Raw genomic sequence first — 22,796 nt, forward strand, 5'->3', positions numbered from 1 at the left:
CTTACAGGTGTCCTCCAGGCTGGCAGGGACTGTTGGGGGCCCCGGGAGATACTCCCGTACTGGCTGCTTCATTGTGTCACGCCAGCTTTTCTGGCTGTACCTGGCCAGCCGATGCTCCGGGCCCCGGGGGCTGCGGTGGCCCAGCACCGCTTCATCGTGCCCCCCGTTCCTGGGACCCCGCCTCAGCGTTGGGCTTTGAGAAATCTGCGAGAAATCCTCAGCATTCAGTCTTCACTGTTTGTATTTAGCTTCTCTGAAGTGTTGGCATTCCACACGCATTCCAGAAGCCTTCTTGGCATTTCAGCTATTCCCCAGCAGCCTCAGGAGCCAAGCTTCTACTCTGTTCTCCACCTCCAGGTGAGGGGGACATACCCAAGGAAAGGATCGCAAATGCTCCAGCTTGTGGGCCACTCAGTGGCGGAGCCCGCGGTGCAGTGCGACTCTCAGGGCTGAGCCCGTCGCCACGCCAGGCCAGCCGGCGCTCCCCGGGGCGCAGCCAGGTCCTCTTTGCAAACCCGGGCCTTTGCTCAGCTGCTGTCGCTGCCCTGTGGTCAGCTCCTCGTTGCTGACCCCCTGCTGGGCTTTAGAACGTTCTCACGTCTGGGAGAAGCTTGCCGAGGAAATGGTCCCGGTCGGTGCTTTTGCACAGTTCACACCCATGCGCTGATGCCACAGCATGGTTTGCAGGAAGCAGCTCAGGACGCGGAGTCGCCGCCGCCTCAGGTCCATGGTTTCCTCTGTCGTTGACTGGCTGTGTGCTCTCGGGGTCGTGGTGATTAAGTGGCCCAGGAGCCCGAGGGTGCTGGAGCGCACTGGGTCCCTTACATGGGGCACATAGCCCGAGCGTGAGCCAGCCCTTTGGGGTTCTCGGATCTCGGGTGGGGCAGGCCGTGGGGCCTCGTGCCGCAGACGCCCTGAGAGGTGGCAGGGCCCTGGCTGTCCCCGGCAGGAGGAGATGGCCGTGATGCAGGTGTCCCTTGGTGGAGGCCTGCTGTGGCCCTGCCCACGGCTCTGAGGGCTTCCTCTGACCGTCGCCACGGTCCCGTGGGGCAGGCACTTGTGTTGCAGATTTACGTATTGCACCCGAGGGAGCTGGAACTGGACCACCCAGCTGGCCAAGAGTGGGGCGGGTTCAGCCCCTGGTCGGCGGCTCCTGCGCTGTGACCTCGAGGGCGGGTCCTCGGCCATGTGCACCGGCAGTTCTATGTTCCGCCTCAGGTGGTGGAGGGAGCAGCCGTCCTCTCCCGCTCCAGGGTCCCGGGCTCCTGATACTGCTCACCTTTCAGACCCTGAGCCCCGAAGCAGGGCGTTGGCCTCGCCAGAAGAGGGGTGCTCTGGCACCCCGCCTCCAAGAGCTCGTGTGCGAGTCAGTGGCGTGGTCTGGTGCCGGCGGTGAGAACTCGGTGGCCAGGGCACAGCCCTGGCCCTTCCAGGCTATGTGGCCTTGAGGCAGCGCTGCTTGCGGTCAGGCCTCTACCTGCCGGGGCTCAAATCCCAGGTCCTGCCTCAGAGCTGTGGGCTGGGACAGTCACTTAGGCCCTTCATGTATTCACCTCCAGGGGCAGCGTAGCAACTCAGCCTCCCGTTTAGAGGTGCTGTGGGGGCCACAGGGGAAGGTCTGGGGGAAGCACTTGGACTGGCAGCTGGCACATAGTCGGCACTCAGTAAATGTTAGCGCTTGTCCTCGGAAAGGGCCGGAGCAGCGCCCACCCTGAAGTCCCGGGGAGGAAACCCAGCACGGGGGGTGTCAGCGGTCCAGCGAAGCGCAGGTTTTCAAGTCCCCATCGCCGCTGCTCGCCCCCTTGGCTTCTCCCCACAGCTCAGCCCGGCTGCCGCCGGCTAACGTGGGCTTTGTTCTCTTCCAACCAGGCCAGGGAGCTGGAGAGCCGGGAGGCAGAGCTGAGGCGGCGGGACGCCTTCTACAGGGAGCAGCTGGGACGCATCGAGAAGAAGGTAAGGCCCACGGCAGCCGCCTTTGGGAGCCAGGTCCTGGGAGGCCCAGGGGATCACTCGCCCACCCGTGACCGGTGCCGCTGCTGACACGCCCTCCCTCACCCCCAGCCCTTCTGCAAGGTGCATTCACAGAGATCAGCGGTGTTTAATCGGCCCGCGTTTGGTGAATGCGGCCGGCCGCGCCGTAGTTCAGCTCCAGAAAAACCTCACTCCTGCCACAGGGCGGTGCTGGGCCCCAGCCTACCTCTCTCACTCGAGTTAAGCTGCTCTGGATAAAAATAATAATACCGTGAAGCCGTGCTGTACAAATATATTAAAGTTGTAATATTGATTTTCTCCTGGGGGTCGGGGAGATCAGAGTGCACCCTGACTACATGCTCCCCACTTTTCTGGGGATAAGCCTTTGAAATGAGCGAGATTCAAAGACCTCATCATTCCTCTATTTGTTGGTAAAGCCTCCAGCGACTCTTGAAAATTCATTTGGTAACGTGCTTACTTTTGTGTGTGTGGGGGGGGGCTTAATTAGTTGATCAGGACAGATTTTTCGAACGGCTTAAATCATGGCAGGGAGCTGGTTGGGAGGTTTAAACACAATATTCTTCCTCCTGCCGGAGACAGCGCGCCGGGCGACCTGAGCCGTCAGCTCACTGTAGGCAGATCTTCGAGAATCGTTGGTCACGGTTTGGAGCTTTGAAATTGACAGTTTGCTGGAGGGGCTTGATTTCCGTCGGGGTTTTCTCCTGTGGCGTGGCACCCCGGGGCTGGCAGAGGTGCGGCCCCGTGGGGGCAGGACGCCCCTGTCACCCCTGCAGGGAGCGTAGGGGTGGCGGGAATTGTGACGCGGCCCCAAGGACCAGCGGAGGCTTCCTGGACAGCCTGCCCAGCGTGGGCGGTAGCTGTGCCGACCAGCACTGTGACTGGGGGTCCTGCCGCGGCTCTGATGATCACCGTCGGCCGGACGTCCGTGAGCGCCGACTGTTTGTGTGATGTGTGCCGCTCCGCTCGCGTTTCCCTCTCAGGGTTCGGCTCCTGGAAACGTGCGCATGTCTGCTGGGGCTGCAGGGCGGCCGCTTCTGTCTCCCATCTGCTTTCCCCTTGACGCTCTCCCTTCCCTTCCCATCCCCCCTGGGGTTCCCCGCCCTCAGCCCCCGTCTCTGCCCCCGAGAGGGAAGTAAATCCTGGATGCTCCCTTCCACCTCGTCTGTTCTTCCCCACTCCTCCTGCAGTCCAGACTCGGTACTTATGCAGATGGGGGCTCTTTCTAATATGAGGTTTTCCTGCACGATTGCGAAGCTATCAGATGCTTCCAGAAGGAGGTGCAAAAACATGATCACCCGTCTGACTCTTAAACACTAGCATTTTGCTGGTGCTACTGTACAAGAGGAAAGCACCTCCCATGCCCCGGGAACTAGAGATTTGGCTGGAGGTGGAAGAGGAGCGCCGGAGAAGGGGGAGCAAAGAGGCCCGATCCTAGGGCTTAATTGTACCCCTCTTGAGAAAGGCTTCCCATCTTCTCCGTGGATAATTTTATTCCCATAATGGCTGGGAAGATGAAGAACTCGGCATCCGACAATCTTTTTTATTAGCTGTTGCTTTTATATAATTCTGCTTTCATTTGTCGAATACTCTCAGACCTTGACATTTTCAGCTTCTGCACACACAGCTCAAGGGCCTTCCAATCAGCAGGCTTCTTTCTTTTCTTTTCCCATTTCCTCTTAAGTTTAGAAATTGATGGTGGAAACCTGTTCAAGGGGGAAGCTTGGAGCAGCTGCTGACTCACCCTCGACCACCCAGCATTGTTGGGAGCGTTGTCCAGGGCCAGAGGAGGTTGGGATGGGGGGACACAGAGGCCCCGGGCTCGTGGGGCGGGTTCGTGCTGTGTCCGCCGGCCTCTCGGCCGGAAGCCTGCTGCCCCTTCGCCTGCAGGACCCCGTTCTCTAGTGCTGGCCCGTTGTGACTGGCAAGTAGGGAAATCCTGCCCCGAATCCAGACTCCTTTTCAAGGAGGATGGGACGTCCCGACCCCTTTGTAGTGCAGTATTTATTCCCTAGACGATTATTCTTGAGTGTGGAAATCCTATTTTGTAGGGCTCCTATGCTTTCTAATCTTTCTGAGTAATTGTTCCTCACGCCCACACTGTGGGATCTAAGTGAGGAGTGTTTTTTCCTTTCATCACGGAGAATAGTGAGCCGCTGGGGGTGCAGGGGTCTGGTGGGGGCCTCGGGGGCACCTGGAGGCCCGCCCTGGATGCGGTGTTCACACACAGCGGGGAAGCGGGCCACGCACCCTCACTGTGGGCCTGGGCCCCCCCCGCAGCTCTGTGTCACTGCCCTGCGCAGCCACACTGTGCCTCCTCGCATCCCAGTCTCTTCATGTGTAGGATGGAGGTAGTGACGCCTCCCTCTGGCTGTTGATGGCAGCGTTAGAGGGGGTAACGTCTGAAAGGTGCTGGCATATGCTGGGTGCCTCTCTCTAGCGCACCATGGTGTTGGTTCTCTTCCGAGTCTTCCTGCTTCGGATCTGTATTTTTTTTTTTTTTAAATTTCTGAGAGAGAGACAGTGTGAGCAGGGGAGGGTCAGAGAGAGGGAGACACAGAATCCGAAACAGGCTCCAGGCTCTGAGCTGTCAGCACAGAGCCCGACGCGGGGCTTAAAACCACGAACTGTGAGATCATGACCTGAGCCGAAGTTGGACGCTTAACTGACTGAGCCACCCAGGCACCCCTGGATTTAATGGATGAATGTGTGCACACATGCACACGTGTATGCACGCGGAGATGGATTTTTCTTTTTTTTTTCATGTTTTATTTATTTTTGGGAGAGCGAGAGAGAGGCAGCAGGAGCCGGGGGTGGGGGCGGGGGGGAGACACAGAATCCGAAACAGGCTCCAGGCTCTGAGCTGTCAGCACAGAGCCCAATGCGGGGCTCGAACCCACAAACTGTGAGATCATGACCTGAGCCGAAGTTGGATGCTTAACCGACTGAGCCATCCAGGCGTCCCGAGGTTGATTTTATCATCGACGCTGGGCTGCTCTCTGGGGTGCAGAAGTCTCCTTCCTGGGCTTCACTGGGCTCTTCTCCGATGCCCGCCACGGCCCCTGTCTGTCCTTCCCTAGGCGGAGGAGTAGGCGAGGCTCCGTGCAAAGCAGTATGGAGACCATGTGCTGCTCATGCCTGGGTGTCTCCCACGTGCCCGACAGTGTCAGGAGGGCCATTTTCCATGTCCAGGAAGGTGAAGCCGTCCACCACCTCGAGTTGCGCTGCTGAACCTGCTGCCACCTTGTCCGGCCTCCCGGAGCCTTTGCTCAGCTGCCCGTCTGGTTTCTGGTGGGAAACGGTGCTGGCTGTGGGCTTCACCTGTGCTCCACCTGGTTTCACTTACCTCGGGGCTAAGGGTGACCTGGGTCCCGTGAGACCCAGCCCGTCCGCTGTCTTCTGGTGGAAGTCTGCATGCGGGCGGCTCTGAAGGAGACCTGACGGCCACTGAGCTGATGGCCCTGGCTGGCCACGGGTGCGTCCCCTGCCCTCTGCCACGGGGCCAGGCGCCGGTGAGTGGGGAGCAAGCCGGTGACGGAGTCCTCCTTCCACCTCAGGAACTCACCAGCCTTCTGACTCTGAGCAAGCGATTTAAGTGCTACAGCCTCAGCTTTCTTACCTTCGAAACGGGAATTTTAAGGCCAACCTGCCGGTTGTTTGGAGGTCGAGCGGTCATCTGCGTACGGGTGTCTGACGTCCAAGTGTCCCGTTCTCTTTCACGTCGTTTCTGTTCCTTGTCTCCTCTTTAATAAATGCGCAGCCGTCCGTTAATCCCACATTTGTTGAGTTCTGCGAAGCGTCCAGAGCCGGCCCCGGAGGCTGTCGCTCCCACCTCACGACATCACGGCGGGCACGGCTCAGGAGGGAGGGACACGCGGAGGACGGGGGCCGCACACGGGAGGGTGCCGAGAGCCGGCCTCCCGCGACCAGGCCTGCCGGGTGGGGAGGGCGTCTGGGGGTCCAGCTTCGCAGCCGGAGGCAGGGAGAGAGGGCAAACCTGCAGAATGGGAGTGTGCTCCCCGCGTCCAGGCCCTTCCCCCAGGACGTAGGTCTCCGATCCTGCTCCCGCCGGGCACACCCATGTCCCTTCTCTGGCTTTCTTTTCATAAGGAGCCGCTGCCCCGTGATCCTGCCAAGCCGGCGGCTCTCTCCGTGACAGCACTAAACAGCCCCCTGCCTGGGGTCCCCGGGGGTGTCAGTTGGGGTCTCTTCAGGAAAACTGGAGCTGCTCTAGGGCGCAAGAGGAAGAGGAGTTAAGTATGGAGAATTCTGCTGCTATACGTGGCATGTCCTGGTCGGGGACATGTGGAAAAGGCCCGTCCTCGCATGTGTCGAGGAAACGCAGTTATGGCCACGAGGCACACTCAGATCGGCTGACACGGGAGCGCGTGCTGGCCGGGCTGTGGGTGACCCAAGCCCTCCCGCGGCTGGCAGCGCCGTTCGCTGGCGAAACCACCTTGGAAAGCTCTCATCCATCGTCCGCTAAAGCTGAACACAGGCATGCCCTGGCACCTGGCAGTCCTGTGCCCCACGGAAGCATGTCCACGGGTTCCACGAAAAACCAAGCAAAAACTATAGAACGATCATGGCAGAGTTCTCCACGATCGCTCCAGGCTGTCACCAGGGGGACAGGTCAGTCGCGGTGGTCGTCGCAGCGGGAGCCTGGGCAGGCCTGTGACCCAGCATGCTGTGGCCACAGCCGCGACGCTGGTGAGCCTTAGCCGGACGCGAAGCAGAGGGGCCACCCCGGGAACACGACGATGCTGGGCGGACCTGTTACGTGGAGTTCGATCACCGCGGAACTCGTCTGGTGTCCGGAGGCGGGCGCTTGGTTCCCTTTGGGGGGAGTGGTGAGGAAGAGGCCATGTGGGGGGCTTGTGCAGTGGAGTAAAGCTCCCTTCCTTGATGTGGGTGCTGGTTCGCAGGGGGGTTCGACTGTGCGAATTCATCAGGCTATGCTGGGAGGTTTTGACCTTTCCGCTAGTACTTCTACTTCATACAAAGTCCGATGCAGCGGAGGAGGGCAGGCCTCCCCCCCTCCCCCGCATGTTCCTTGGCCCTGCGTCCACGTGTTTTCTAGCACTTGCCACGCCGTCTCGTGGCTGTTTCCACTTCCAGACTGTGAAGGTCCAGAAGCAAATCCCTCACTGGTCTGACTCATCAGGGTTGACTCATCCCCAGGGGCCGGGGATGCAGCGTTTGGCATGGAAGGGGTGCCCAGCGGATGTTTGCAGCAAGAACGCGAGGAAAGTGTGTATGCGCAGGTGGGAAACGGGGACGTGGGGGGGGGTCCGGGCCGGGTTTCTGGGCGGAAGCTGTGTTTGGAGGATGAGCCGAATGGAGTGGGCAGCCGCAGGGCGGGGCATGAAGAGGGTGGGGCTCTGGACGGAGGCCACGTGACGGTGGGCAGTGGGCGGGAAAACTGTTCAAAGAGGTTAGGGTCACATCATGAAGGACCCCGGATGAGTGGCTCACAGTGTGGCCTTCCGCTAGGACAGCACTGGGAGTTCCTGAAGAGCTGTCGCTGGAGAAAGACTTGAGCTTGAATGTCCGGAAGAGTAATGGTGCCATTAAGAGAAAGAGAAGAAATTCAAGTGAGCCAGGACGCTTGGGGAAGGTCGTGAGTTTAATTCTAGACCTGCACATGCGAAGTGGAGAGGGGCAGCGGATGATTGAAGGTGTCAGACGTGGAGTTCTGTGTCCCACAAGATGACGGCCACCGCGATGTCATGAGCATCTGCTCTGTGCCAGGCTCTCTTACATAAATTATCGCTAATCCTCGCAGCAACCCTGCAAGGTGGATTATATTATACATTTTATAAATGAAGAAAGTGGGAATCAGGTTAAATGAGCTGTCAGAAGCCATGTAGCTGATGGATGGAGTCAGAGCGCTGAAGTCTCTGCTCTTCCCACCATGCCAGGCAGCCTCTCACATCAGCTCGGAAGAAAAGTTCCAGAGAGTGTGGTCAACGGTGCCAGATGGTGCGGGCCAGGGAGGGCTGGAGGCGGGGCCTGTGGATCGCATTGTGAAGGACTCGTGAGTTATGCAGAATGTGCCTTTCCGGGCGTTGCCGTGGGAACTGAAGCTGTGCTCCCCGTGGGATAGGGGCCGTGGTGGATGCAGGAAGTGCAGGAAACAGGTGTAGGCCACGCTTCCAAGAAGTTTCCTCAAAGACAACGTGGGTGGTTTGAGAGTCAGTGACTCCATCACACTTCTGGGAGGAGGAGAATTCAGAGCGTGTCCCTGAGGGGTGCGGGGGAAGCCGGGTCCCAAAGGGGGTTGGAGGGCGTGTGGCGGGAAGGGCTGCCTCCCCTCCATGTTCTCAGAGGAGTGGCCCTGTGGCTCCGGAGTGGAGGGACTGCCAGCCGCGTGGTGAGCGAGCAGTGCGTCTTGTTGGGAGAGCTCTTGACTGCCTAGCTCTCCGAGAGGCCAGCGGGCACTTCTCTGGAATGTGGGGAGGCTTGCTTCGTGTCAGCCTCTACCTCAGCATCCGAGAGTCAGAGAAGGGCGCAGCACTTAGGAGGCAAGACTGAGGCCCGCCAGGTGCTCCCCGTGTGACATCCACGCCCAGAGAAGCTGCCAGTCACTGGGGATGCGGAGGAGGGAACAGGTAACAGTGACCTGCAAACAGTGCGGCAAGAAATCGGCCCGTGTGGGGAAGGCGCCCAGCCCCCTGGTCATTGTGGAGAGCAGCCCTTTACCCGCGGAGCTGACTGCGTTGGGCCCAGAGGGCTTTTGAAGATTGATGCGTCCAGAAGTTCTGCCCCAGGGGGCTAAAAAATACCTGCACGCCGGTTACCCAGCTAGCGCCACTTTCTGGTAATGGTACCAGCATGAAAATGGCCATTTTGTGTGTTCTCAACAGCGTGCTGGAAATGATACGTGAAAGAACCTACTGCCTGGAGATTTAGGACAGTGTTTCTAAGCAAGAACGGGCTTTTTATACCTGTGCTGGTGGGACCCAGGTCCTTTGAAGAGGAGACAAAGAAACTGAGAACCATTGATCCAGTCCAATTATTTTCACAGATAAGAAAAGGTCCCCAAGGCAGCTCAGTGGTTTGAGAATCCCTTGGTGTGCCTGTAAGCACTGGGTGTTCGATCCGGAGGGACCTGGGTTTGAATTACAGTTTCACCACCTACTGGCTTTGTAGGCATGACTAGCTCCCGTAAGCCCTTGAGCCCTGGGGGTCTTCATCTTTACAATGGGGACAGTAAGCAATTACATTTTCAAGGTAATAAGGGACATGACAGAGAACTTGGTCCATTGTAGTGCATTGTACCGTAAATGGTACCTGCCATTACTGCTGACCGGCCAGGTCTGGTAACGTAACTGCTGGTGCTCGCATCGTTGCCCAGAGGACACAGAGCTGATTAGTAGTGCAGCCACATTGTGTTGGTTTGGGTTCCTGGAAACACTGTCCATTAGTCTTAGTTTTCCACCACTGGGGGAGAGTGGGGTGCGATCCCGGGCTCTGGGGGTCGATGCTGTTCAGTCTTGGGTTCTGCCACCACCATCATCACCGGCACCATCACCCCTGCTGCGGCCACCACGTCCGCCGCCCCGCCCACCGCGGCCGCCGCACTGCCGCCGCGTCCCACATTCCCCGCGTCGGCCCTGTGCATTGCTGAGGGCCTGTTTCTCTCCCCCACAGTCTCCTCTTTGCAGCAAGTCCCTTTTACCGCACACTAACCTGTGGGCTGAGGAGGGAGCAGAGACTACGCCCGTGGACGCGCGTGCAGAGGGGCCGTGGCCTTCCTGGGCCTTGGGGCCGCCTTCCCTGACATAGACGTCTGTGCGGAGGGCCCTGCAGAGCGGGTTCTCAGCTCCTTTGCCCGGGGACAGTGTCTCACTGAGGTCACTTGGGTTTGGTGGGGGCGGGGGGGGGGGGTTGATCCCAGATGGAAGCGAGGAAGCTCAGAGAGCTGACGGGATGGCACTGGGTTTCACAGCCATTCAGCTCTGGGTTCGAGTTAGCCAGGTCTTCCTGAGTCCGCATTCATGAAACGGGAAGAGTACTAACCTCTAGGGGAGTTTTGAGAATCCCGTGAATTGACGGAGCACTGCTAACAAAGTGGCTTTCGGTCCCCGAAGCCGGCTTTCCGAGCCACCATTTGCTGCGTGTCCCCCACGTGCAGAGCGCTGGCTGAGCACGTTACCTGAGTTGCCTCCTTTGACCTGCTCAGTGACCCAGTGAGCTGAGCAATAACCTGACACGGGTCTCATGTGAACCCTTGCCGTCTGAGTGCAAGGCGGGTCCCAGGCGCGTCACACGCTAATCCGTCACATCCGCAGGGCAGTCCCACGGGGCAGGGACTGGTAGCATGCCCATTTTATAGGTAAAGACACAAGCTTAGAAATTGGCCGTAGCTGTCCCGTGACTGGTTTGGGGTCACAGCAGTCGGCCTGCCGTCCACGGGCGCAGACGGGGATCAGTGTTATCAGTCGGCCACGCTGGTCAGCTGCCCAGAGTACCGTTTGACTATAAAAATGACCCACGATGGAATTTTCACTAAGCAGAACAGTGAATAGTACTCTAACAGTACAGTGAACCTCTCTGTTCCTGTCCCCCGAACTTAACAATTTTGCCACATTTGCTCATATTTACTCCTTTTTTCTTGTTTTCCTTGCTTTGAAGCAAATCCCGGTGACCGTGATATTTCCCTCTACAGGCTTCAGTATGCATCTTTGAAAAATATGGACGTTTTCTTCTATAACTACAATATTGTCCGCTCGCCTCAGAGAATTAACACTGATTTCCCTGGTTGCCTCAAAAATATCCTTTTCTCAGGGTTTTTGTTTGTGTTTGTTGCTAGTATAAGTCAGGGTCCGCCAAGAGTTCCCTCCTTACACCTTATTGGTTCTTAGGCTTCTAAGTCTTTTGTCACACAAAAGAGACACTACCCCCACTTTTTTTAATGTTTTCTTTGTTTCTGAGACAGAGAGACAGTGTGAGCAGGGGAGGGGCAGAGAGAGGGAGACACAGAGTCCGAAACAGGCTCCAGGCTCTGAGCTGTCAGCACAGAGCCCGACGCGGGGCTCGAACCTACGAATCGTGAGATCACGACCTGAGCTGAAGTTGGACACTTAACTGACTGAGCCCCCCAGGTGCCCCATTACCCCCTTTTTTATGCCAGCGATTTGTTGCAAAAACTCCAGGTTTGTACTCCCATCTTTCTCCTTCGTGGTGTTGAACCTGGTCTGCAGTGGAAGAGCCAACTGCATACCTCGTTAGGAGGGGCGAAACGATCACGCGGGAAGAAGGGCTAACCTCAGGGGCTCAGTCGCTGTTCGCGGCTGTGGGTTTATGTCACTGCCCCCATTAGCGTTGCTAGGGTCCTTTTAAGCTTGGGCTCAGTCGGTCTCTCCTCTCGAAGTGGTTTCTGCGCCGTTGCTGCAGCAGCTGCATTAACATGCCACACTTCCTGCGCCGCATTATCGTCTGTTGTTTTCCCCCAACGCATTTCGTCTCCTAAATAGGTCCTTACGGCTTGAAGAGCCACAAATGCCTGTCCATCATGTGTGCAGGCTGCCACCTATCCCTGCTGGAAAAGACCCGTTAAACAAATAATTTTAATTAAATAGGCACATGGCGTCTCCCTTTCCTTTCCTTCCCGGCTCTTCCCTTACCAGCTTCGGTCAGCTCCCTCTGGCTGGCCTTGCCCGCAGCCCTTGGCCGTGGGGGCGGCGGGATGCTGCAAGCAGAACGTGAGCTTGCCCTTTGGTGTTGCCCGCTGGTGCTCTGCCGTCCCACTGCGCTGGCGACCAGGCCTGTCCTGGGTACTGAACTCGGAGCTCCCGTTCTTTTGTCTCCCCGCCACAATGGCGGCCCCTGGCCAATCTCTCTCTTGAACTGAAACCGTCACCTCCCCACAGTGTCCTTTGTGCCAGACGCTTACCTATGATCTGGAGTCTCCTTGTTGCAGGAGGCCCGTTTCTGACGTCTGCCAGCGACTCCCTGATGCGTTTGCAAGAAGGCTGGGCCCCCTCAGCTCGGCCTGCAGGCCTCTGTGGTCTGGGACTTGGCTGTGTGTGCACCCGGCATGCTCTCCGGCCGCGTGGCCTCTCCCCTGACACTCGGGTCACCCAGGGGGCCCTCCCTGACCCTTGCGTGCTGCTCCTTCTGTGCAGGGCTGCCACCTAAGCTGACGTACCGTTTTGTCCCCAGAGCAAGCTCAGCGCCTGATGGACATGGATGTGTGACACGGTGGCTCAGCAGTCAGGAGAGGTGACAGCCCGGAGCAGTCTGCAGTGCTTTGGGCTGGGGGCGTGGAGGTAGGAGGCCGTGGTCCTCAGAGCAGAACTGCTTGGTGCTTGGTGCCAGCAGGGGAGCCAGAACACTCTGCCTTGCTGTGTTGCATCATGGGAGTGCCCCGGTCATCTGCTTGGAGCCAGTCCAGCTGTGGGGAGCCTTATCTTTTTTTTTTTTTTTTTAATGCTTTATTTATTTCTAGGAGAGAGAGAGAGACAGCGTGAGCAGGGGAGGGTCAGAGAGAGAGGGAGTCATAGACTCTGAAACAGGCTCCAGGCTCTGAGCTGGCAGTCAGCACAGAGCCCGACGCGGGGCTCGAACCCACGAACCGCGAGATCATGACCTAAGCGAAAGTCGGACGCTTAACCGACTAAGCCGCCGAGGCGCCCCTGGGGAGCCTTATCTTTTACAAGACTGCTCACGCTTGTTTCTTAAGTAGCACCTGTTCATGGTCGAGAAACCAAAAATTTCAGGTGAGCCCAAAGAGCAAAGCTAAATTTGCCACATCAGCCGCTGCCCCTGCAGAGAGGTAACCCCTGTTAGCGTCTTGGTGGACACTGCCCACAGCGGTTTCTCTTACGGTGATATTGGTCATGTTGCGGTACAGTCAGCCCTCAAGCAATATGGCTTTGAACTGCATGCGTTCACTTAGCACACAGATTTTTTACTGTATAGGACTGTAAACGTATTTTCCTTACGCTTTTCTTAATATTTTCTTTTCAGTAGCTTACGCTACTGTAAGGATGCAACATATGCTGCCTTAGAACATATAAAATGTGTGCTAATCGACTGTTATCAGTAACACTCTTAGCAGTTAAGTTTTGGGGTAGTCAAATCAACTCTGCAGAGGAGGGGGGCATCACTACCCTTCACCCTTTCGCGGTTCGGGGATCAGTTGTGTCTGCAAAAACAGGAACACAACCGGAATGCTGATTGGTAGCATTTTAAAACTCCATCCATTAGGAACCATTTTTCAACATCAAATCTAGTTCGTCGACACTTAGTTGCATACTACTCCTTCTTACGAATGTGCCACAGTCTACTCCTCCGTCATCTGCTGTTTCCCATCACTGCACTGTCACATTGCCTTCGGCTGACAACACGGGGACGGTGTTCTCTGACCGTCTTCACAGCTGCCTGGAGCCAGTTATTTTCTTAGGGGAAAACATTTCTATGTCGAATTGCAGGTCCTGGGCCATAGATGGTGTCCGTCCCTCAGGCTTGGGGCTCCGCCTCGCCAGATGGCCGTGGTGCCATGGAGCCCGTCACAGCTCCCGCTTCCATCAGCAGCGCGCGGCGGCGGTGGCATCCCCGCCTTTCAGCAACGTTGTGGGATCAGCATTATCTATGTTCCCATCTTCCTGTTAAGTGGACATTTAGGGTTCAGACTTTCACAATTATTTTAACGGAGGCATCCAAATTTCCCTTCAGAAATATACACTCACAAAATGGTTTGAGAATCTCCCCTTCCCCCTCCACACACATCTCTACCATCACAGCCCTTTATCAGCCTAAATTTTTTTATTTCTTTAATTATGAATATGGCCGAGCCTCTTTTCATAAGCTTGTTGGCCTCTTTTTAAAAAAAAATTTTTTTAAGTTTATTTTTGAGAGAAACAGAGCATGAATGGGGGACGGGCAGAGAAAGAGGGAGACACAGAATCTGAAGCAGGATCCAGGCTCTGAGCTGTCAGCACAGAGCCCGACGTGGGGCCCGAACCCACCAACCGTGAGATCGTGACCTGAGCCGAAGTCGGACACTCAACCGACTGAGCCACCCAGGCGCCCCGTTTGTTGGCCTCATATTTCTCTTTTTGAGAACTGCTTCTTCATAGAATTTTTTGATTTCCCTATTAGGTGGTAAACTTAAAAGCTCTCCCTTCCCCATTGTCAATAGTTTTCAAGTTTGTGAGTTTGATGGGCAAAAAATTGGCCATTTGGATGGGTGCATTGTTTTACTGCTAACTAAGGGATGGTGCTCATTGCTGCAAGAAAGCCTGTTTTGGCACAGTCATCGCTGCCGAGTCCCGGCCTGAAGGGCTCTTACTTGATGTGAGATGTTTTCCGTTGTCTCCTCAACTGATGGTTAGGTGGCCTCGGGCTGGACACCGCACGTTGGCAAAGCGTAGGATCAGGGCTCACCCCCGGGTCTGACTCCTCACCTCAGCTCTTGCTGACTGTGCGCCCGGAGGCAAATGGGTTCACTCTCGCCAGCCCGGGTTCCTCTTCGTCCCGTTTGTAGCCGCAGCCTGTTGGGTTGCGGCTGAGGACTGCCTCAGACGACACGTGACCATGCCTGTCACAGCGCGTGCGGGTGCTCGCCGTGCTCCCCCCTCCTCAGACGGTCCGTGCCATTGGCGGACAGCTGTGGCTGTGCACTACCCTGGAGTGTGTCCGGCGTCCGGGTGTGCCGAGGCCACGAGCCGGAGCAGCAGTGTGGTGGAGCTGGCCGTGTGCGCCAGGGCGGTGAGGGCTAGTCCCCCCGCCCCAGTGAACTGTCACCCGGTTCTCAGGCTTTCCTCCCGGGGGGCAGGGGGGCGGGGACGGTCCAGCGGCTCTCCTTCTGGTAGGTTTCAGCCTGCCCTGCCCCTGCGGGCCCCGCAACTGGAGCCAGCGGGCACGAGGGGTGGGGGGGAGGGATGGGGCTGTGCCATCGCCCGGGGGTGTTCCCCTGGGACGCCGCCTGCGCTGCCTTGGGCTCACCTCCCTTAGGCTCGGCTCCCTTGGGCTTGGCTCCCTGGGCTCGGCTCCCTTGGGTCTGTGTGTGCTGCTGGGAAGCCACACCACCTTGTTCTGCATGCAGGTGGCCGGCGGTTTGGGACCCAGGACCAAGACCTCGACCCTGTCCCTGTTAATTTTCATCTAATTGGAGTGGACGGGGCCTTTCTTAGCTTTTGAGATGTGTGTTTATCCTCTTACCCATACAACATACTGCGTCACCCTCCGAACTTCATGTCGTCAGCAGATGTGATCAGTACGCTGACACTCCTGCCTTTAGTCACAGATAATGATGCTGAGTTGGAAGATGCCACACTCTGTGGTCAGCCATCTGTCCTCACGCTCTAGCTTTCCGGAGTGGGATGCTACTCCAGGTGCCTTCTGCTCCTGGGTCCTCCCACGGGTGCAGCATGGGACAGAATCTCACTGACTGTGCGGTGTCCCCGTCACTCCGGGCGGTGTCCCCGTCACTGTAGGCTGTGTCCCCGTCACTCCGGACGGTGTCCCCGTCATTCTAGGCAGTTCCCCCCATGGCTTTACGACGCGAGTGTGGAAGTGTGTCTGGATGGCTTGTTTCCACCAGCCTGGGCTTCCTTCTGGTAGCCACCACGTCCGTCTCTGAGCACTCAGGCCGTAGACTTCTCTCAGGGATCTGCGTCTGGCTCACCAATCGGTAGTTTGCAAAAATCCACCTTTTCTCCCCTTTGCTAAATTGGACATTGTCTCGTCTTGGGCCTCTTCTCATTTTCTCTGAGTTCCGAGATTGCCAGCAGCGAGCATGTCTCTTCTGTAAGTTAATTCAGAGCCGAGATGTGATTCATCTGGATCAGGAGATTTGAATTCATTTAGTGTGACTGGATGTTCTCACAGTCTCGTCCCCGTCTCGCGTTTCAATTCCCTCATATCAGTGTTTGATTCACCCTTTTCAGCCTGAAGATTGTTCTCCTTGATAGAAAATGGGAGTTTATAGTTCTTTCTCTCCATCATCTGTTAACTGAACACCTTTCACCCCAATATGGGCCTTCCTGTTCCTATGGCTCCTGATCCAATTTTAAAAGCCCTTTTTTTGTCCTTAGCATTTTCCGAACGGCGCAGCTCGCCTGGGCCTCAGCCTCCCTGGCCTTGTTCTTACCGGCCGGGCCCTTCCTCGGGGTTCCCAGCGGGCCCTGCGCCCTCCCTGCCCTGCCCGGCGCCGTGGCCCCACGGCTCCCAGCTCTCGGGGGACAGCAGGGGACGTGTTGTAGTGACTCAGGTGCGTTCGCCTGAGGACAGCGTCAGTCCCTTTCCCCTTTACTGAGATCGTTCGTGATTCTATTTCTCAGAAATGAGTTTTGAAGGCTCCTATCCCTCCTCAGCCTCCTGTCCCTAGAGACCGGTGGCTTGTGACAGGGGTGATCTTGTCCTCCAGAGGACATGTGGTGATGTCTAGGCACGTGGCCTGTCAGGACTGGGGGAGGTGCCGTTGGCATCGGTGGGTGCACGGCCTCGTTGTCCCCCAAGGTGACAAGTACAGATTTCCCCGGGGGGGAGGGGTCTTCGTCTGGGCGGGGCCCGCAGCTTCAGCACGTCAAAGAGCACACCGGGTGCTTCTGATGTGGGTGCTTCATAGGCCTCCATTTGAGAAGCCCTGTTTCAGGTTTTGGCTAAGAGCCTGGAATTCATTAGAATCTTTCTTCCCGGTGGGAGGGCGCCAGGCGCTCCCGTGTTTAGGCCCTCCTCCCTTTTTGGAGCTGTTAGGGACCCTGAGCTGTTAGGGGCCTCCTCTCTGGGGGCTGGACTCAGGGCCATCAACTTGTTTCCTTGCAGAACACAGGCCTTGATCCCTGAGTTAAACCTAGGGGCCAAGTGCGACACCCCTTCAGCAGATAACGATCACAGGCGCAGCCCCAGCGCCACTGACCCTGTCCCTGGGCGGGGGCCCGCCGGAGGAGGGGTGCTGCCAGTGTGCCACTCAGTCCCCTGCTCGGTCCTTCCCTCCTTCATTCTAAGGTTGGATTTGTTTGGACGGGGGCTGCTCTCCCTCTCCCTTCCGGGCAGGAGTGACGGAGTCTGTAGTCCTGGGGCCGTTCTCCTTGCTCACTGGGACGCGGCTGCTCGTAGATGGCCACGCCCTCCGGGCCCCCGTGCGTCCCTCCACCGGCCGTGTCCCAGCACGCGGGACGTCGTGGGTTGCAAAGCTTTTTAGGCTGCAGCGTGTGTAGGCTCTTCAGAGGCTGCACGGAAGCCACCCAGGCCTGTCATCGCCTCTGCTGAGAAGCCCAGCTGGAGCCGGGACAAGGCCACAGGCCCGCCTGCCCTTCCCACGTCGCCGGAACGAGACCCGGCGCTCGCTCAAGTGCGTGGAGTACAAGGTTTGTCTCTCCCTGCCTCTCCCTGCCTCTCCCTGCCTCGCTGCATCTGTTCTTTCTTTCGAGTCCATCTCTCACTGCATGCCTCACTGGCGTCCCCGGCGGCGTCGGCTGGGCGAGTGCTGAGGAGGGAAGACTTCATTGTCTGAGGTCGGAGAGACCCCGCGCGGACTCCGTTCCCGTCCTGCCCGTCGCCGTTGATTCGGGCCGTGAGGCGCCAGTTCCGTGGCGCGCTGGTTCAGGTTGGCCAGCCAGAGGCACCTAATCCGCAGGCCGGGCCTGGCTGGGGCACCGTGATAAGGTTGTCCAGGCCGCCGTGCTGGCTCTGCGCTCCCTGGCAGCCAGTGCCGCCGAACGGGTGGGGTGGCTTCTCCGGAGAGCTGTGGCCTCACCTCGGGCTTCACCGGCTTTCCGGTGCCTTCCGTAGCTCTTTGCTGAGTGCCTGAGAACCAGGCCCTTCCCCCGAGGCTTTATAAGGTGGACGCGGTCATTCCCATGGACAGATGATGGCTCAGGACCTCGGGGACCACAAGTAGTCCGTGCAAGGCCGCACGGCCTCGTAAATAAATGGGGGAGGTGGGATTTACACTGAGGGCTGGCTCATTCCAGAATCTTCAGTCTGGCCTCCCCTGTTCAAGCTGTGATCTGTTTAATGCTTTGAAGGGCGGGAAGATGCGGTTTCAGAGATGGAAATGGCCGCGGCCCAGCAGAAGCAGCCCGGCCGCCCTGCCTTTCCGGCAGACCGTCTTCCCTACACCCTGCGGTGGCGCGTCCTGTGCTTGGGAAGGGCTTGTCCGGGAGCTCGCGGCTGCCCTGGCCTGTCCCTCACAAGGCAGCGGTGGAATGCAGCTCTTGGCCCGCTGATCACCTGCAGGGCTTACCTGCAGCTTTGTTCCCTCCTCGGGGTCAGCGAGCTGCCCGCTGTGGTGCCGAGCCTGGGGGAGCCTTGGGGACCAAAGTGGGTGATGGATTCGGGAGGAACACATCACAGAGGCGCAGGGCAGAGAGCTGGTGAAGGGGGCCAGGAGCACCGGACGGGCCAGGCGGGTGTGCCGAGGGCTGTGCGAGGCCACCTGTGGCCTCCCTTCCGCGTCTGGGGCTCCTCTCCCTGCGTGCGCACGTCTACACCAACACCTGCTTCCCCTGGTCGTGGGCGGTGAGTGCCGCCTGCCCCTGTGCTGTGCTGGGCCCCGTCTCTGTATTTCCTGCATTTAGTCCATTCCTGCGCTTCCTAGATAGTGACGGGCTGTCCTCTTCATCCCCACTGCCCTGTCCCTGTTACCGGGGTGAAAGCGGTCACCCCAGAAGGTCTCCTTGCCTTTAATGTCAGTCCCCAAAGTCCAGACTTACTGCCACAGACTGACCCTGCCGGCGCCCTGCTCAAAATGCCGGTCCTGCCCATCCTCACGGACTGCACGCTGCCGCCCTGGGCACTCGGCCCCCCGGCCCCCCTCCTCTCCCACCAGAACGGGCCTGTGGTGGCCCTGGGCGACCCTCGGTGCTCCTTCATGGGCCTTGCGTGCAGTGTGCTTCCGCCACTGTGTCCTGGATTTGCCTGAGCAGTTCCTCCGGCCCCCTGGGGACAGCTCCCCTGTTTCCCGCTCCAGGAACCCTCCCTGGGTCCTCCGGGCAGAGCTCAGTGTGTCTTGGCCCCTGCGTGGGCCGCCACATCCCGGCATGGCTCCCCGTCAGGAAGTGATTCTCGTTCACGCATCACGACGGCGACATCCAGGATCCAGAGCAGGGAAAAGGGGGGAGGAGGAGGGGACCCTGCAGAACAGTGCCTCCCACCCGGCCGTGGTCCTGGAGGGGCCTGCTCATCACGGGCAACTCAGCCCTTTGCTGGCCACGTGCGGACGCGGCGGGGGAGGGGGCAGGCACATGGCGCTCGCGGCGTCTGAGGGCTGTGTCAGACCCTCCCCTTGGACGTTGACCACACCGGTGGTGATGCGAGGAAAGTTCCGGTTTGTATTGAATTTAAAGCCTCCAGGGCTTGTGCAGAGGGCTTTTGATGGCGTCACGCTTTGTGCAGTTTTAAATAAGCCAAAATCAGTTCAGAGGTGTTTCAGTTGTTCTGAGAAGCCCACAGTCCCGGATTCTAAACTCAAGCGCAGGGCGGTGATGTCATTTACCCACGTTAACCAGCTCGCGAAAGGTCTTCTAAAAACAGGGTTCTGTCTTTTACTTGAAGTGCTTCAGAATATAAAGAATTCATGCACGGTCTCACCATAACAGTCGCACCGGAGACACCTGTAGGATCCTGTGCCTTCGGCTCTTCTGCCAGGAGGAATACAGGTCGTTTCATTGCCTCCTGTTAAAATGGTCAGACTCGGCAAATGTTTTGGATACACTAGTAGCATCTGAGGAGAGCGCCAGCTCGGGGCAGAATAAATAGAACATGCCAGCAAATCGGCTCGTTCGCTCCTGGTTGTTGGTTCTTAGCTGGTGCCGTTGCCTAACCTGGACTGATGTGCTCGCGGGATGCCCGCTCTGCGTCCGTCACTATGCAGGCACTTGTCAGAGTTCGCTCGCGCGGCCCGCTGCTTTGCAGATCCATTGTAGATGCTCAGTAAATGTTTGCGGTGCGCCTCCCCAGCAAGCGAAAGAGGGAAACCCACTTTCTAATCAAGTCTTCACCAATCCCGGGATCCGGAAGCACACAGAACTGGCATCGTGAGTGGGAGGTGCTCGGAAGGGCGCCTGGTGGGTTCAGACGATACCAGAGCCACAGCAGAGGTATCTGGGAGCAGTCAGTGTGAAGGCTGCAGAGTCTAGTTAGAAGAAACCGAGCTAAATTGCCAAGACTCGGGATGTTTGCCCGTACGTGGGAACTGTGTATGAGGTAACAGATGAGTCTGCCAGAGCTGTGACAGTGTTGTGTTGTCATTTCGGGTATTTGTATTTTGTGACATTTACAAAAGTGTGGTGAAGTATAATTGTTAACATGTTGTGTTTTGTCAGCAGTGTTTCGCTGAAAATATCGCGCTTCCCTCATGAATATGTGATCTTAAAAATGTAGGCAGCCTCTTTAAATGTGGTATTAATTATACCCTGTGACTACGTTCCCCCAGTGTATTGCAGTATACTGCATTGGAAAGTGGGATTCGCTTCATAGGAATTCATTTTACAGCAGACCCTGACAGAATACATTTATTCCATTAAGGTGAACACCCCTGTTTTCTTTTAGATCAACTCCAATATGTTAGTGATTGAAGGAAGAAGAAGATTATGAGGAAAGCTGGATCAATAGAATTTAAAGAAGGAAAGCAGACGAACATCTCAACAAATTGAGGAATGTGAGCAGAATGGGGTTGCGGGGGAGGTAGATAGAGTCAGGGAGGCATCCAAAGGGCTTCTGATAGGCGGAGCATCCACATGATGATGATTTTAAGTCGCTGGGCTGTAACAGTCAACTGCTGTAAGATTCTGAGGCCAAAATCAGGCCTCTGCTAAAATAAGAAAAAGAGAGAGAAACATGAATCTCCTTAGTTTTCTTTAAAAAAAATTTTTTTAAGGTTTTTTTTGAAAGAGAGAATGTTAGCATAAGTGGGAGAGGAACAGAGAGAGGAGAGGGAGAGAGAGAATCCCAAGCAGGCTCTGTGCTATCAGTGCAGTTCCCAATGTGGGGCTTGAACTCACGAACCATGAGATCATGGCCTGAGCAGAAATCAAGAGTCAGACGCTTAACTGACTGAGCCAGTTAGGTGCCCCTTAATCTCTTTAGTTTTCAAAAAGAACCTCAGGACACTAATGAGATTGCTACCCACAGTGAGTGAGTGGAAATGGGCTGGGAATGTGACATCTCCGAACATGTCTTTTGTATATAGTTGACTTGTGAACCATAGTAATGTGTTGCTTCTTGGAAAATTACATAAACAAAGGTGGAGCGGAAACTTAATACAAACTGAAGTAAACAAACCTGGCTGTCTATCAGATAGATGCCACTCCACACAGAGGAACGGTGTTAGCGTGAGGGGACTTCTAGTGCAGACAAGATGGCTAGACTCCTTTCCCTGCCCCTTCTCCCTGAGCACAAGTATGCGCCCTGATGTAAATGGAGAGGTAACCATCGGAGGAGTCTGAAAGCGAGGGGCAGGAAGGGAGAATGGCTAGGGGAACAACACAGCCACCTGGGTGTCTCCTGATCATCCCACCCAGAGACAGAGAGCGACCAGAGGTCAGTATCTTCAGCCCCCAACCTGTGGCAGGCGACTGGCCAGGTAGGCTTATTGCTTCACCAGATTGAGAGGGAGTCCTGCCAGCCGTACTGGGGAGGCCCAGGGGCACCAGCAGGGCAGACCAAACAGGGGTACCACTGGTGAGTGCCCCCAGGAAGCACTCTCCTTCCCCATGGGCCCGAGACCCCCTTCTTCCACTCGGAGACCCTAATGGTTCAACAGCACCAGCAGGAGCATCCTGCCCCAAGTGGCCCAGACTGGGAGCACTCTTGGTCCAGCCAGAGTCTCCTCTCCCCTACCCGGAGACCCCAGGTTGCTAGGAGGTCTGCTCTGGGAAGCATTCTTTGTCCTACGGACCAGAGAGTCCTTTCTCCCAGCTAGAGACACTGGTGGCCTGGTGGCACCAGCAGGGGACCTCCTGCCGCAAGTTACTGGAGCAGTGCCCTTTGTGTACTGTAGGTCAGAGACTTCTTTCCACCCCCTGGAGACGCTGGGGGGACCTGAGGCTGGCAGGAGGGACCCCTGGCTGGTAAGGAAGTACGCTCCGTCCCCACAGCCTGGAGATGCACACCTGCCCCACAGGCAACCCCAGCAGGGATCCACGAGCCTGCGGCCTCTGGTGAAGCAGGCAGCCCAGAGCAGCACGATGGGCTCCGATTCAAGAAGCCGAGCCAATTCCGAAGAAGATGAATCCAAAGAAATACACACCTGGGCCCACAATGAAGAAACTTCTGAAAACTGAGGACAAAAGAATCTTGAAAGCAATCAGAGAAAACCAGTGTATTCCTTACGATCTGGAAAACAGTGGAGTCTCATTTAAAACTATGAGGCCAAAAGGAAGTGGCATAGTTTTCAAGTACTGAAAGAAAAAAGAACATTGATAACTGTGAAAAACTATCCTTTAGAATGAAGAGAAAATAAGCCATTCTCAGATTACAGAAAACCAAGAGAGTTTGTTGCTAGCCAGTGTACCCACGAAGAATGGCTAAATCTGGGCTCCTCGCCGGCTCGGTTGGTGGAGTGTGCAACTCTTGGTCTCGGGGCTGGGAGTTCAAGCCCCATGTTGGGTGTAGAGATTGTTTAAAAGTAAAATCTTTAAAAAAGTAAGTTCTTCAGACAGAAGTAAAATGATAAAGGAAATAATCTTGGGATATGAACCAGAAAGAACCAACAACAGAAAAAGCAAAGCCATGGATAAATACAATAGATTTTCCTTCTTCTCATGAGTTTTTAAAATCACATTCGATGGCTGAAATAAAAATTAATACCATCTGATGTGAGGCAAATGTATCTAGAAGATATAGAGCTCTGA

General features: G+C 56.7%; 1 protein-coding gene across 2 annotated transcripts in view; it reads left to right on the top strand.

Moving 5' to 3' along the window:
• CHCHD6 (coiled-coil-helix-coiled-coil-helix domain containing 6) overlaps window positions 1-22,796 on the top strand; it is a 221,492-nt gene that overhangs the window by 119,043 nt on the left and 79,653 nt on the right. For both annotated transcript variants that reach the window (XM_077780877.1, XM_077780878.1), the window contains one exon: window positions 1,870-1,953. In XM_077780877.1, the coding sequence (XP_077637003.1) occupies window positions 1,870-1,953 (84 nt within the window). The remainder of the gene's footprint in view (window positions 1-1,869; window positions 1,954-22,796) is intronic.

The sequence above is a fragment of the Crocuta crocuta genome, unplaced genomic scaffold (genome assembly GCF_008692635.1).
Source record: "Crocuta crocuta isolate KB4526 unplaced genomic scaffold, BGI_CrCroc_1.0 scaffold299, whole genome shotgun sequence".
Lineage (NCBI taxonomy): Eukaryota > Metazoa > Chordata > Mammalia > Carnivora > Hyaenidae > Crocuta > Crocuta crocuta.